Here is a 15,517-nt window from a genome sequence, read left to right as displayed (position 1 = left end):
CTCTGCCCACTGTCTTATAAGATGAAATAAGCTCCTTCTTTCTGGGAATTGTGATGATAGTGATACAAATACCAAAGTTAGTAAGTAGGTAAACGGGCCGTGTTCTACTTTACATAAAAGCTATTAAACATTGTCAACAACAACAAGAAAACCCTCAATATATGTATTACATACCCCAAGCATGGACAGCTGTTGAGCTGATGCTCATAAAGCGCAGAATTTCATTCAGTCCTGCTGAACAAATGCTCATTTTCTCGAGACTTAATCCTTCTTGCTTTCTGAACATAGGACAATAGTATGCCAGGAATATATTAGAAATACACTGCAGCCAGGGAAACTTCTATACTAAATGCTGTCCATATGCCGGGTGACTTGGATAATACATGCCAAAGGGGTTTTAAATCCATTCACTGCTGGCAGATAAATCCCTTGTGAAGAAGAAGCAATACTACCACGTCCACGAGATCTGCTGCAATCTAATAGCAGCAAATACACAGAGGCCTCTTATTGATACAGACTAGAAGACCTGCATCTATTCCAGGCCTGCTTACTGACTGCTGTCCATTATGACAATGGAGTAAAGATAGTTGGGGGAATTTATGAACACTCACGTTTGCTACACCAGTCTTGAGTCCTCAGGCCCCTTAATAGTTCTGACGCACCTCAGAAGGTCTCGAGCACCAGAGTTGACATCTACGCCGTCTAGGCTAGGGACTGGTGTAGAATTCATCTATAACCCATAACATGGAACTTGCATTTCTTCAATTGTATATACACTCACCGGCCACTTTATTAGGTACACCTGTCCAACTGCTCGTTAACACTTAATTTCTAATCAGCCAATCACATGGCGGCAACTCAGTGCATTTAGGCATGTAGACATGGTCAAGACAATCTCCTGCAGTTCAAACCGAGCATCAGTATGGGGAAGAAAGGTGATTTGAGTGCCTTTGAACGTGGCATGGTTGTTGGTGCCAGAAGGGCTGGTCTGAGTATTTCAGAAACTGCTGATCTACTGGGATTTTCACGCACAACCATCTCTAGGGTTTACAGAGAATGGTCCGAAAAAGAAAAAACATCCAGTGAGCGGCAGTTCTGTGGGCGGAAATGCGTTGTTGATGCCAGAGGTCAGAGGAGAATGGCCAGACTGGTTTGAGCTGATAGAAAGGCAACAGTGACTCAAATAGCCACCCGTTACAACCAAGGTAGCCAGAAGAGCATCTCTGAACGCACAGTACGTCGAACTTTGAGGCAGATGGGCTACAGCAGCAGAAGACCACACCGGGTGCCACTCCTTTCAGCTAAGAATAGGAAACTGAGGCTACAATTTGCACAAGCTCATCAAAATTGGACAATTGAAGATTGGAAAAACGTTGCCTGGTCTGATGAGTCTCGATTTCTGCTGCGACATTCGGATGGTAGGGTCAGAATTTGGCGTCAACAACATGAAAGCATGGATCCATCCTGCCTTGTATCAACGGTTCAGGCTGGTGGTGGTGGTGTCATGGTGTGGGGAATATTTTCTTGGCACTCTTTGGGCCCCTTGGTACCAATTGAGCATCGTTGCAACGCCAAAGCCTACCTGAGTATTGTTGCTGACCATGTCCATCCCTTTATGACCACAATGTACCCAACATCTGATGGCTACTTTCAGCAGGATAATGCGCCATGTCATAAAGCTGGAATCATCTCAGACTGGTTTCTTGAACATGACAATGAGTTCACTGTACTCCAATGGCCTCCACAGTCACCAGATCTCAATCCAATAGAGCATCTTTGGGATGTGGTGGAACGGGAGATTCGCATCATGGATGTGCAGCCGACAAATCTGCGGCAACTGTGTGATGCCATCATGTCAATATGGACCAAAATCTCTGAGGAATGCTTCCAGCACCTTGTTGAATCTATGCCATGAAGAATTGAGGCAGTTCTGAAGGCAAAAGGGGGTCCAACCCGTTACTAGCATGGTGTACCTAATAAAGTGGCCGGTGAGTGTAAAGCTCCACTTCTTGGACCTTAGATCATGTCACTGTATAGTGCTGGAATATTATGGACTTCTGTTATCCCGTAAAACCAGTCACTATTGAGTAATTCAATCATCATCTCTTTTCACGTAACACGTCTACTGAAATCTAAGTGTACATAACAGGGGCAGATATGCTAATGGTTGTGGTGTAAAATGTGCCAACGGTTTGGAACTTTTCTGGTGCAAATTGTTGCCTCTTGTGTTAGGCCGTTTTTCCAACCCCGCTCAACAAGGGGCATGGCCTAAATCAAAAAGAGGTGCCGTTTAGCAGGAAAGGGGTAGGGCTTGAAATGTGACACTGTGCAAAAAAAGTTGGCATGAACTAAACCAACCTATCGGTAGTATAAGCTTTTCGATGGTGGTATCCCAAAACCACATGGTGAAAAATGAATAGGGAGAAGAAGGGCTGCTTTAGCAATAGGGCAAACGGTGCCTCCGATCTGGGTTTTATGCTATTGGGGACTGAATCAAGTGGGAAAATCCTGCATTTTGGCTGCTGTATGGACAACAGGTAGTAGTCGTCTATGGGAGTTATGGAAACAGCCAAGCAGCCATGTCTAACAGTCCACTGTATAGGGTGATCTGGTGTATGTTGGCACATAATAATCACATGTTGGCACGGAGCTCAAGACATAAAGGGGTTTTCTGAGACAATGATATTCTTTGAAGGTGGTCTGAAACCTGGAACCCCTCTGGATCAGTTGTTTGAAGAGGCAGTGGCGCTGACTATACCATGTACAATGCTGAGCCTTGTATGTAGTAAAGAGGATGCAGTCATAGTTGCACAGCCTCTTCAATCAGCTGATTGCGGGGGTGCTAGGAGTTGGACCCCCTTCAAACTGATACTACGTGTAGGTCATCAATATTATAGGCCATGAAAACCCCTGTGATGCTACTCCAACTGCTTGATAGATTCATAGACTCATATATTGTATTTGTCATGTGTGCTGCCTGTATTAAAATGGTACCCATGCATTACTAATGTCTTTCATATGTAAAAAACCAGGTGGCCAAAATCTGCTGTGTCATATGGGTTTTAACAGCTATGTCTGCAGGGACCCTTAATGTTATCATCACTTTTATTTTGGCTATATACTACATTTGCCTCTTGCACTAATATACATACCGTGTTTCCCCGAAAATAAGACAGTGTCTTATATTAAATTGTCACTCTAAATATAGGACCTGTCTTATTTTCGGGGGGTGCCTTATTACACCCGGCAGTCATGCCGGCACTTCCTTAGTGGAGCGTCAGCATGACTGCCGGTTGTAGGTAGTGTAGTGTAGGGGAGGGGGGAAGGTATCATACTTACCTTTCCCTTCTTCCTAGCAGCGCTGGTGCTGCTGTTCGTCCTGGAAGTGGTGAGCGGGGCTTAGCTAGGCTTCGGGGGGCGGGGCTTAGCGGAGCTTTGCAAGCTCCACTTCACTGACACAGCAGCCGTGCTCTGTGCTCCGTGTGCACAGGAAAGCCGGCTGCTGCCTCTTCTGTATGGCAGCTGCTGTCTCTGCCTCTGGGATGAGCTGGGAGAGCTCATTCTACAACAGCAGAGGCAGCAGCCGGCTTTGCTGTGCACACGGAGCACAGAGCATGGCTGCTGTGTCAGTGAAGTGGAGCTTGCAAAGCTCCGCTAAGCCCCGCCCCCGAAACATCCGCTAAGCCCCGCCCCCCGAAACCCCGCTCACCACTGCCGGGCATGCCTTTTTTTTCGGGGGATGCCTTATATTAGGCAATTCAACAGAAACCCCCGCATGCCTTACTTTCAGGGGGTGTCATACTTTCGGGGGAAACACGGTAGTCAAGCATGGTATTATGTCCTGGATTTTTTTTATGTATTATGGTTTTGTGTTATACACTGTCTACCAATAAGTATTTGGACACCCATGTGGTCGTGATGTACGTCACGCCTTCCGCCGTTAAATATTGTGTAGGAAACAGCTTTGGCATTAGTGGGATGCAAGATGCCACTAAGTGCAGAGTTGTCCAATTTCAAGAAAGGGATAATTGGGGGGTACCACAGAAATGGTCAATCCTTAAGGAACATAGCAAGTGAACTGAATTACCCAAAATCAACACAGTGGCCTATGTGATTACAAAGTGGCAGGTGAATGGTGATTGTTGGAATGTGCCCTGCGTCGGCAGACCCCCGAAACTACAGTTGTCCAAAATCAGTGAAAGAATTTACCTGTCTTCTCCAAGCCGAATGGAATAAAATACCACTAGCCGTCATACAAGGACTCATGGAAAGCATGCCATGCAGGGTGGAGGCTGTAACTGCCGTTCGTGGAGGCTCTACCAACTACTGAATATGAATAAATGTTGTTTTCTATTCTACCACAGGTATCCAAATACTTATTGGTAGACAGTGTAGAGGTAGTCTTCGACTTACGATGTTGATCCGTTCTTGCACGGCGTCGTAGGAACGGATCAACGTGATTTAGTGTGCAGCGGCAAGGAACCGAGGAAGACTGTACCATATACAGTACAGAACAGTACAGTCTTCCTAGGTTCCGAGCCGCTGCACACTAAATCATGCACTGTACAGGGAGAGCTGGCAGCTTGCGTTTATGCTGGAGCTTACTTTTTCTCATAGGAATGCATTGGCCAGCGTTGATTGGCCAGTGTACAGCATTTGGCCAATCAACACTGGCCAGGAGGCGGAGTCTAATATCAGACCACAATGGAGATTGCTGTGGGACGATCTTAGACTCCGCCTCCTCACAGACTAGCCTCCGTCAGAACCAGCGTTGATTGGCCGAATGCTGTGCACTGGCCAATCGACGCTGGTCAATTCATTCCTGAGAAAAAGTAAGCTCCCTCGTAACAGCAATCTGCCAGCCCAGGACAAGCCTGCTGCAGAACCAGCATTGATTTGCCGCAGGCTCGTCCTTGCTAGTCGGGAGTGCTGGCAGTTTTCTGCTACGAGGGAGCTTTACTTTTTTAGATCATCTCTAGTCGTAACCACGAAACGTCGTAACGCGAGACCATCGTAACCCAAGGACTACCTGTATCTTGTTTCTTATCCGCAGTGTGGTCTACATTTTTCTGGTCCATTGAAAGACCAGATGATTAGAAAAATGTAAATACAAACTTAGGAACTGGGGGAAAGGGACAAACACAGCCCACTTACTCAGACCTTCTATTGCACAGTCCACATTATGTATGCCAAATGTCTCCGGACAGAGGTAGCACGGAATTCAATCCCATCGGCTGTGGGTGTATCCAGAAGATTCAAAAGGGGGAACCCCATTGACTATAATGAGATCTGTTGGGTGTTGGTATTCTTATCTCAGACGTTTGTGTCGTTTCCACAGAATATGCCATTTATGTCTGATAGGTTGGAGGCTACTACTGGATGTGGCAAGCTCGACTGGTGGAATGGGGTTCAGGGAACCTTGTCAATAAGTAGGACACCTACTGATCAAACTGTTATGACATATCCTGTGAATAGAATGCCATATATATCTCCCTTTAATGCGTACCTGTCTATATACTATACATTGTACTTGCTGCAATAATGATAATGTTACAAAACCTCTTTTAATGACTCGTAAACCTCGGATATTAAATGCTTTATTTTACATAGGAAGCAGCTTTCGCCTTTTCCCTGACTGGCTCCTGTTCTGCAGTGTCTACAGTTCTGCACAGAAATCAATTTCTATGACTGGTCCTATGTGGAAGATTTAATATTCAGTTTGCAGCAATCATGTGCAGAAATCTGAAAAAAAGACCTGAAGTGCAGGATTGCATAAAAAATAGTTTAATATTAACCAGAAGCAGGTCTCCGAAAACAATCACAAAATCTCGGTTAGGGTCCACGCTTCATCAAGGTCCACCTGTCAAAGAGATGGAATACATTTTTGGGACTGTCGGAGCATGTTTGTTATTTGAAGGATGGGGGTGCCAGAAGACCTGACCTGTCGAGAATGACGTGAACTCAATGGAATATGTTCTTTATTTCTGTCCCTGGCAGCCACGTCTATGAAGATTTCCTTGGAATCCATTACATTTCATGTCTCTTTGGTGATGCTCATCCTCTGGTTGTCTTGGTATGATTTAGAGTCCTCCCATGGACGAGGCCCTCGAATGTTTTTCCAGTCTTCAAAGGACTTTTCCTTCAATTTCTGTAGAAAACATAACATGATATATGGTAATACTATGGCATCGACAACAGAAAATGTACACAGTCATAAATAAAGGATTATCGGTGGCTAGCCTAAAGCATGAATTTGTCCAAAGTAACATCGCCAAATAAATTTTTCAGTGCGTTAATGCAAAAGCCACTTTCATATGGGAATCACTGGGGGTGATAGGGACAGCTACTTCCTCAATGTTATCTAAATCACCTTTACCTGCTGGGAGAATTCAGATTATAAAGCTGAAATAGCTGTGACTAGAAATGCTCTCACCCCTTGGCATCTCAGACCTGGCCCTGTCCTGGATCTCCTCATACCGCACCAACCGCAGATTCAGTGTCTCCAATCATAAACCACCTCCTCGCCACACCCTCTTTCTGTAGGTGTCCCCCAAGACTCCATCCTAGGACCCCTCCTGTTCTCTATCTACACCCTCGGCCTTGACAAACTCATAGAATCTCATGGTTTTCAATACCATTGCTATGCTGATGACACTCAAATATATCTCTCTGGACTAGACATTACCTCACTGTTGGCCAGAGTTCCAAAGTGTCTAGCGGCCATAGCCTCCTTTCTCTCCTCCCGCTTTCTCAAACTCAACACAGAAAAAACAGAGTTCATCATCTTTGCCCCACCCCACACTGCCCCTCTACCTGACCCATCTATCTGTCCCAGGGGTCCGCTGCCTTGGGATAAAACTGGACTCTGACCTATCCTTCAAATCACACATATAAACCCTCAACACCTCCTGTTGCCTCTATCTAATCTGCTCCTTCTTCACCCCTGAAACGACAAAGACGCTAGTCCATGCCCTCATGATCTCCCTCTTAGACTACTGTAACATCCTTGTCCACGGCCTCCATGCAAATACTCTCGCCCTCCTCCAGTCTACCTTAAGCTGTGTTGCTTGCTTAATACACCTCCGCCCGTTCTTTATCGGCCACTTCCCTTTGCCAGCCCCTTCACTGGCTACCCGTTGCCCAGCGAATAGAGTTCAAAATACTAATTCTGACATACAAAGCCATCCACAACCTGTCCCCTCCATGTATCTCTGACCTAATCTCCCACTATCTACCCACACGTAACCTTTGATCCTCCAAAGACCTCCTACTTCGCTCTGCTCTCATCCGCTCTTCACAAAACATTCTCCAAGATTTTTCCAGTGCATCCTCCATACTCTGGAACTCCTTACCACGACACATAAGACTGACCCCCACAATCACTGGCTTCAAGAAGGCCCTGAAGACTCACCTATCAAGGAGGGCCTACAACCCCCAATAACACTACTGTCACCACATCACCATGTGAACAGTCTCTCCCCTCACCTTCTGTCTCTATCCCTCTTCCCTCATAGTTTGTAAGCCCTTGTGGGCAGGGCCCTATATCCCACTGTGCCAGTTGGTCATTGTTAGTATTATATTTGTTTTGTATATTTTGTGCACCGTATGTAAACCTTCAAATGTAAAGCAACATGGAATTAATGGTGCTATGTAAATAAGTAATAATAATAATGATTTTTTCATTCTATTTTCTGTACATGCTCATGAGGGCGGCCCTCTTAGGTGGGTTATACAAGACCATGTGCTAACCACCGGCCGTGAATAAACAATGTCATCTGTGTGCCGCCCATGCTTCCAAGGTCCCTTTCTTTCATTCATTCATTCATTCATTCAGAAGCATGGCCACAAAATCGGACAGGAATAGGACCTGCCCATATTTTTCAGCCTGGACTGTCGGCCTGTACAAGGCACTGTGAAATTCAGGGTCACGTGCATGGGACCACAGAAATGAATGGGTCAGTGAGCTATCCAGGAAAAACCTTGAATAGCACAATGACCTAGTACATGGTTGTGTGCAAAGAGCTTAACAGCATGATCATGGCCATGGACAACAATAGTCTAGAGCTGACTTCTTGAGTTCTAGGGAAAAGTTTCCTAGTCATGATCTGTGCAGGATTTTATAACTTTAAAAAATAAAAATAGATGTGACATGAATTTTTTGTTTTAAATCAAATAATTTTCAAAAAATATTTTTTAAAAACTTAAAACTTAATTTACTAAAATGATGTCCTCTGTATTATTACTATTCTACTACAGAGGGCATCATTTTAGTAAATATATGGTAAATATATTCCTACTGCACAGACACACTTCTCCTATAATGGTAGAGAGTGGCACTGGTATAAAGGCCAGTCTACAACTTACTGACTGGTCAACGTCGAGAAATGAGTAGTGTTGGAGTTTGGAATAGGTATGTATACTGTGTTTTAGTAGGAGGCTGGTACTTCAAGTTCTACAGTAAGTCCGATACTATATGGACTCCTATATGATTAGGACAATGAGGGGTTTTATGAAGTTAGCATTATCACCAAGAGGCTGCCACTACGTCACTAGTGAGCACTGTCAAATTCTTCTTACTGATATGGCTACTGGTTTGGCAAATGTGACCAAAACATGATATGGCATCATTTATGCACTCATTCACTTTTCACATGCGACACTTCAGTTGCTGCAGCTCGACAATATATTTACAAAACTACCTGCAGACACAAAACTACATTATGGAACTACCAGAGGGCTAAAAACATGAGCACATCTAAAATGTACATTTAGTAGTATACAGGACACTATGAGACACTGTGAAATATTATGCTCTCTGGCACAGGGGACTAGAACTCCTTCATCTGTTATAATATAGGAGACAGGCTGCCATCTATACCGAGGAGATAAACTAGGAAACAAGATAATAAGGGATGGCCGTGTATGTCAGCAATTGGATAGAAACCTAGAAATGTCAAGTGTATCCCTATGGCAAATAAGTGGCCGCAATATATACCCTTCAGAAGTTTATTATCACAAGACTCCGCTCTGTCACACAATACATCACATCCTCACACACAAATATCCATCCATGCATATACTGATATGTGGAAACAAGACATTGTAGGGTTGACATCCCTTGAAAAATTGCAATCCGATGGTTTGAGTAACTTTTGGTAGCATTTTGTGGCGGATTATAAAGTGTTTCAGGCCAAAACCGTCTTCTTCTGCTGCCACTCCTGCTTTCTGTGCCATCATGGACTCTGCTCTACCCCAGTGTTATGTACATAGAGTAGAGCAGAGTACCCCCTGGGCAATTTATACCCATATAGAAAAAGCCCTTTATAGGAGAATATGTAACTGTTCACCTACCTGAGGGTATATACATGAATCTTATAATGTACACTATGTGATCAAAAGTATCCGGACACCTGGCTGAAAATGACTTAGAAGTTGGTGGCGCCCTCTATAGGTAATGCTGGAATTCAATATGGTGTTGGCCTACCCTTAGCCTTGATGACAGCTTTCACTCTCTCAATCAGGTGCTGGAAGGTTTCTTGGGGAATGGCAGCCCATTCTTCACAGAGTGCTGCACTGAGGAGAGGTATCGATGTAGGTCGGTGAGGCCTGGCACGAAGTCGGCGTTCCAAAACATCCCAAAGGTGTTCTATAGGATTCAAGTCAGGACTCTGTGCAGGCCAGTCCATTACAGAGATGTTATTGTGGTGTAACCACTCCGCCACAGGCCGTGCAGTATGAACAGGTGCTTGATCGTGTTGAAAGATGCAATCGCCATCCCCGAATTGCTCTTCAACAGTGGGAAGCAAGAAGGTGTTTAAAACATCAATGTAGGCCTGTGCTGTGATAGTGCCATGCAAAACAACAAGGGGTGCAAGCCCCCTCCATGAAAAACACAACCACACCATAACACCACCGCCTCCGAATTTTACTGTTGGCATTACACACGCTGGCAGATGACGTTCACCGGGGATTCACCATACCCACACCCTGCCATCGGATCGCCACATTGTGTACCGTGATTTGTCACTCCACACAACGTTTTTCCACTGCTCATTCGTCCAATGTTTACGCTCCTTACACCAAGCGAGGCGTCGTTTGGCATTGACCTGCGTGATGTGTGGCACCCAATCACCTGACCACGTTCAAAGTCCGTGAGTTCCACGGAGCGCCCCATTCTGCTCTCTCACGATGTCTAATGTCTACTGAGGTCGCTGATATGGAGTACCTGACAGTAGGTGGCAGCACAATGCACCTAATATGAAAAACTTATGTTTTTGGGGGTGTCTGGATACTTTTGATCACATAGTGTAGGTGCTAGATATACTATAAACCCGTTTCTAAAACCTCCTTTAGTATACAGTCTACTCTCTTAGATTACTATATATTAATTGATATTAATAAGAAGCGCCAAGGACAAGAGCTATGCAAGGTTATCTCCAGTCTTTCAGATAAAACATATTTGTACTTCAGCATAAAAATCTTTGTCCTTTTGTAATCGTATGATATTACATTTAAAAAGTGCTTACGAAAAAGCAAAAATAATATAAAACTAAAGCCAAAGAGCACAGTCTGCCTATCCGACGATTGAAACAAATCACACAAAGCGTCAGATGTAAAAAAATGTAAATGGACTGAGATCATAAGTAAAATGCAAAGATCAGACCAGACAGCCCATGCTTTCAAATGTCATATCTATCTAATAGGATGTAAAAAAGGAACAAAAAAGCTTTCAAAAGGAAAATGATATCCAAAGTACAATATGATAATAAATTAAAGGACATATTGCAACCGTTACAAAATACCAATGCGAAAGAATTACAACTAAAACCAGATTTGGATTTGATCAGAATTCCTTATATCCATCTCCTCAAACAAGTTGCAGGCCTTGTTTTGTGCTGTTTTCTGTATATTAAGAAAGATATTAAGGGATGGAAATTGTTATATTAAAACATGTGTCCTTTAATGGTTCCATGACTTCATCTGCAACTTATTTATTGTAATCCAAATTGGGAACACCGGAGGCTATAAGGTCGTAGGGTGACGGTACAGTTAGCTACCATCAGAACCTGCTCCCCCTATAATGGCTATTGGCCTCCCAATGGGGTGAATAAAAGTAAGTGCTACCTGCAAAATCGTGCAGTCACTGGCCACAGTGGCTGATAGGGATTCAGTACACATTATTGCTGCATTGTCGCCCATTATAGCATACGTAATCTTTGCATAAATCAATAGTACAGTGCATATACATGAGTCATAATACTATTTATGACCATTATATGACTTATATTGTGATCTTTTGTCAGATTTCCTCTTTGTAGGCTCCATATCCAGTCATCAGTCCTCCTTAAGCTGGTCGGTGGATGATAGCTGCTATGAAGTCTAGGCCTCGGGCCTCGCCGACTGCGCATGCCCACAGGCCACAAGAAAATGGCCGCTTACTTACTGTGTATGCGGCCATTTTTCTTGTGCCCGCAGGCATTGTGCAGTCGGCGAGGCCCGAGGCCTAGAAGTTTGACCCCCAGCGCCGGAAGAAGACGTGTGAAGAGGCTGTTCCTGAAGAAGATGGAGGCGGTGCTGCAGAGTTCTCTCGCAGCATTAGGGACACCCCCAGTGCTGTTTGAGCGCTGGGGCCCACCCCCAGTGCTGCGAGAGAACTCATCTGCATACCGACAAAAAACGGGATTTATACCGAATGGCGGTGGCGGCGACATCTAAAGGTAGGAGAACAATAGCCTTTCTTAAGGCTATTCCTACGTGTTAGTCACAAAAAAATGCATTTTAATGATAGGATCCCTTTAAAGAGAGGGACAACTTCTTACTTAGCTAATTGGAGCTGAAAATTATATGTAAGTCTGAACCTAAAAGTAATGATAGCCTGCTGTATATGGTATCTTTCTTAGGCCTCACTCCTTGGGGTGCAAGCCTTCATCATGGAAACCCCCTCCTTGTTATCTTCATTTCAGGATTATAAAACATGGCTGCTTTCTTCTTCTTCACAGGAAGAAATATCATGTCCTCTGGTCACTGCAATGCAGCATGGCCATGTGACCAATAAACTTACTTTATAAGAAGAAGAAAGCGGCCATGTTTTATAACCCTTTTAAGTACTCATTATTTATACTTATGTCTTTATCCTGCCATATAGTATCTATTATATTTATTTTGTTCATACTTCTATACTATGATTTTATTCCATAATTGACACTCAAAATTGATTCAAATGCCGAAAAAAAGTGAAGTGGCATCTTTAAAAACAAAGTCTAAATATCCTACTTCGTCTTGGGCCTTAGGTGACAAACTGTACATTCCTTACAATCTGTTTTACATGTCCTCAGCCCAGGAACAAATCATCTTCATTAGCCTTAGCACAGCAGATAGAAAGAGTGATGATGGCTTAGACAAATGGTGTCTCCAATGAGCATGTTTGTGTGCTAGGAATACGAGAGTGAGATGAACAAACAGGTAAACGTCTCTCAAATCCCTTTGTGGCTACAGAACCTGCAATCCTTAAGAAGAAGCCCCAGATAAAGACGGCTAACAGCTATGTATAGGTATGCACTCAAACTCTTTTATTTCTAACAACTTGTCTGCATAATAAATATTACACGGGTGAAACAGCAAGGAGAACATTCCTCTGTTCTTAAAGGAGTCTACCACCTCCCGCAAGCATATTCCACTGCTACTATCACATTACATTGAGAAATAATATAGCTGTGTTATGTACGTCACTTTTGCGGATTTGGAAAAACACAACATTAACGAGGACCTTTCACCGTCTACAGCAACTCCAGTTCTGGGAATCTAGCCCCCGCTACTCTTGAGGAACAAGTGCAGTTAGTTTTGGTGTGTGATGTGTTATTTAAGCTCTGTAGTGTCAGAAGAGCAGTGTGAGGCGGGGGTGCGATTCAGAGCTCCAATCAGACACAGCCAGGGTCAGAGCTCAGAATCACACCCCTTGCTTGCTCCTGCCTGACCCCGCCCTCCTGACAGTGTACAACCTAAATCACAAATCAGGCACCAAAACTAACAACACTTACTGCTCAGGAACAGAGGGGGGCTAGAGACAAAATCCCAACTGTGCCAGAATCAGTGAAGCATCATCTATTAGATAATATAAAGAACTGAACTTAGTAGAGGTGGTGAAAGGTTTTCATAAGCCTTATGTAAGTGAGGCAGTTGGTGCACTGGGGCGGGACTTCAGCCCATGCGGCACCCATTTTCACAGATACCTCATACGCTTGAGTTTATTAAGCGACTGGCAAAAAGGGCCAAATTTAAAACACTCCCCATTTCTTGTTGGACTGTTCGCATGATCCAATAAAAACGGACACATGAATGGTTCCATAGGTTAGCACTAATTTTAGTGCAGACATGTGATAACATTTTTTTTCTTTTTTATGTGATTACAGTCTTAGTCTCTAGACACACTGTGGCTTAAATGTGGAATTTATGACGTTCGACGCAGGCCTGTGATTATAATCTATAGGGAAAAGCAACGACATAACTGTCCCTTTCCCATAAATAAAATACATGATGTGTGGGTTATATTTTTTGCAAAACTTTCATATATTAGTCATCTACACTTTTCAAAGTTAAAGGGGGATTTCCTATAAACAACATTCATCACCTGTTCACTTGATAGGAAATTGCTGGGACCAGGATGTGGAATCAGTAGCCAAACCACTAACTCCGACTTCTGTATTTTTCCACAGCCCAACTCACTAAAATATTAGTAATTAAATTCCTAAGAAAGTAAATATGTAACAAACTATGCATCAAATTATTTAGACAATGCTAAAAATTGTATATTATAATTTAAATCAACCATTATATTTTATAATCGGTAACTTTTTCCAACTCTAACTCCATTGCCTTGGCTGGGACCACCACGATCAGCAGACTGGGCACCCCAAAGTACCCTGTAGGTCTCGGTCTTTGAATGAAGCAGTGGTCATGGATACATACTAGTGCCCCATTTCTTTAGAGGAGCCCTGTTCTTTTGATGCATGGAGTTCCCAGTAAAGGAACTCTTTTGGAATAAATTTGGATAATGAGAATCTATGGACACATTAAGAAACACATATATATAGGTTAAGCACTCCCAAGCCTTAGTAGAAACTGTTCATGGAACATTGCCATAGTTATCCAACCATTTACAGTAGCTCTCAAAGTACAATGTATATATATTTTAATTGACATCACTGACAATAAAGAATCATACTTTCCTATTTATTCCATTTACCGTCCTTAGAAACTGATGGGCTTTATGTATTGGGCCTTGATTTTGTTAAAAGTGCATTTGTACATAGACTGAAGATGATTAAAGAACATTGCCCATTACATTTAGACATTCACCATTCACCATGTCCTTGACTAATCTACTGTTAACTAAAATGTAGTATATAGGATATTTGTTCCTGAGAAAACAAGGCAATAACCCATTCAGCTGTCTTACATAGATAGTCATCAGGGATGTGGCTATAGTGGGAACAGAGGTAGTCTATATAATAAAATATATGTCCAGGTGCTTCAAGATACACCACTGGAAGTCAGCCAGTTTTTAAGGGTCCTAGGTAAATGGACATAAAAGAGGAGAATATTTATATCCATTTTATTAGTGCAAATCGACCTTAGCACTGACATTCTTTGCTGCCGCTGGTCATTCCCATAAACAGAATTAAAGCAGGTTGTCATCCTATCAAGTAAAACATGCTGCCCTTTCTGATAGCAGAATATGATAGAGGCAGAGAAGCTGAGCTCTGTGAAATATATAGGTTTATAGAATTTGGAGTGGAACTTCTAATTAAAAAGCAAAGTAAGTGACAGGACTCCAAAAAGAGACAGTAAGGGTAAATTCACACGCAAATACACGTGTGCATAATCCGGGGCGGCTGCCGCGATGGGATACCGGTGCAGCGCTCCGGAATAAGCTCAAATGAATGGTCCTACTCCGGAGAGAGGTATTGCAGCTGAATCAGCTGCGGAGTCCGCCTGAAGAAAGGGCAAGTCGATTCTTTTTACCGTGAGCGGCATGTTGCGGCTCACGGAAAAAAGTAGCTTGGCAGTCTACTTAGACCTCCATTGTGAGGGGGCGGATTATGACGTAGATTCAGCGCCATAATCCACCCCGTCACTGCAGGTGTGAACTAGCCCTAAGAGTCCTGGCTTACCTCACCCACATAGAGTGATTGATAGCTCTACCTGTATCAGTGTGTGTACGCAGAAGGCTGTCAATCACTGTGTGTGGGTGGGTTGGAAGATCTCTTACATCTCTCCTGTGTGGATTTACTCTGCTTCAAATGAAACCTATATATCACAGAGTTCAGCTTCTTTCCCTCTATGATTCTCTACTCTCAAGTGTCCATAGTGGGAAAACTCTGTTAATGCTCCACTGAAACTGTGTCAGAGGCACTTATTGAATAAGGTTCACAGAACCAGACTTAGGGTTGTATAATGTGATTGGCATCCAACTTACATGGACATTTGAAAGTAGTCATGTCTTTCAGATGCCCTAAAC

At 43.4% G+C, this 15,517-nt stretch overlaps 1 protein-coding gene across 1 annotated transcript in view; it reads right to left on the bottom strand.

Moving 5' to 3' along the window:
• Positions 1 to 5,589: 5,589 nt before the first annotated feature.
• The window catches only part of COX16 (cytochrome c oxidase assembly factor COX16), a 70,224-nt gene continuing 60,296 nt past the window's right edge, over positions 5,590 to 15,517 (bottom strand). The window contains exon 4 of the mRNA XM_075282918.1: positions 5,590 to 6,148. Coding sequence (XP_075139019.1) covers positions 6,035 to 6,148 — 114 coding nt within the window. The 3' untranslated portion in view covers positions 5,590 to 6,034. The remainder of the gene's footprint in view (positions 6,149 to 15,517) is intronic.

This window comes from Leptodactylus fuscus, chromosome 7 (genome assembly GCF_031893055.1).
Source record: "Leptodactylus fuscus isolate aLepFus1 chromosome 7, aLepFus1.hap2, whole genome shotgun sequence".
Classification (NCBI taxonomy): domain Eukaryota; kingdom Metazoa; phylum Chordata; class Amphibia; order Anura; family Leptodactylidae; genus Leptodactylus; species Leptodactylus fuscus.
The sequence above is the reverse complement of the archived record's forward strand: the minus strand, read 5'-3'. Positions and strand labels throughout refer to the sequence as shown.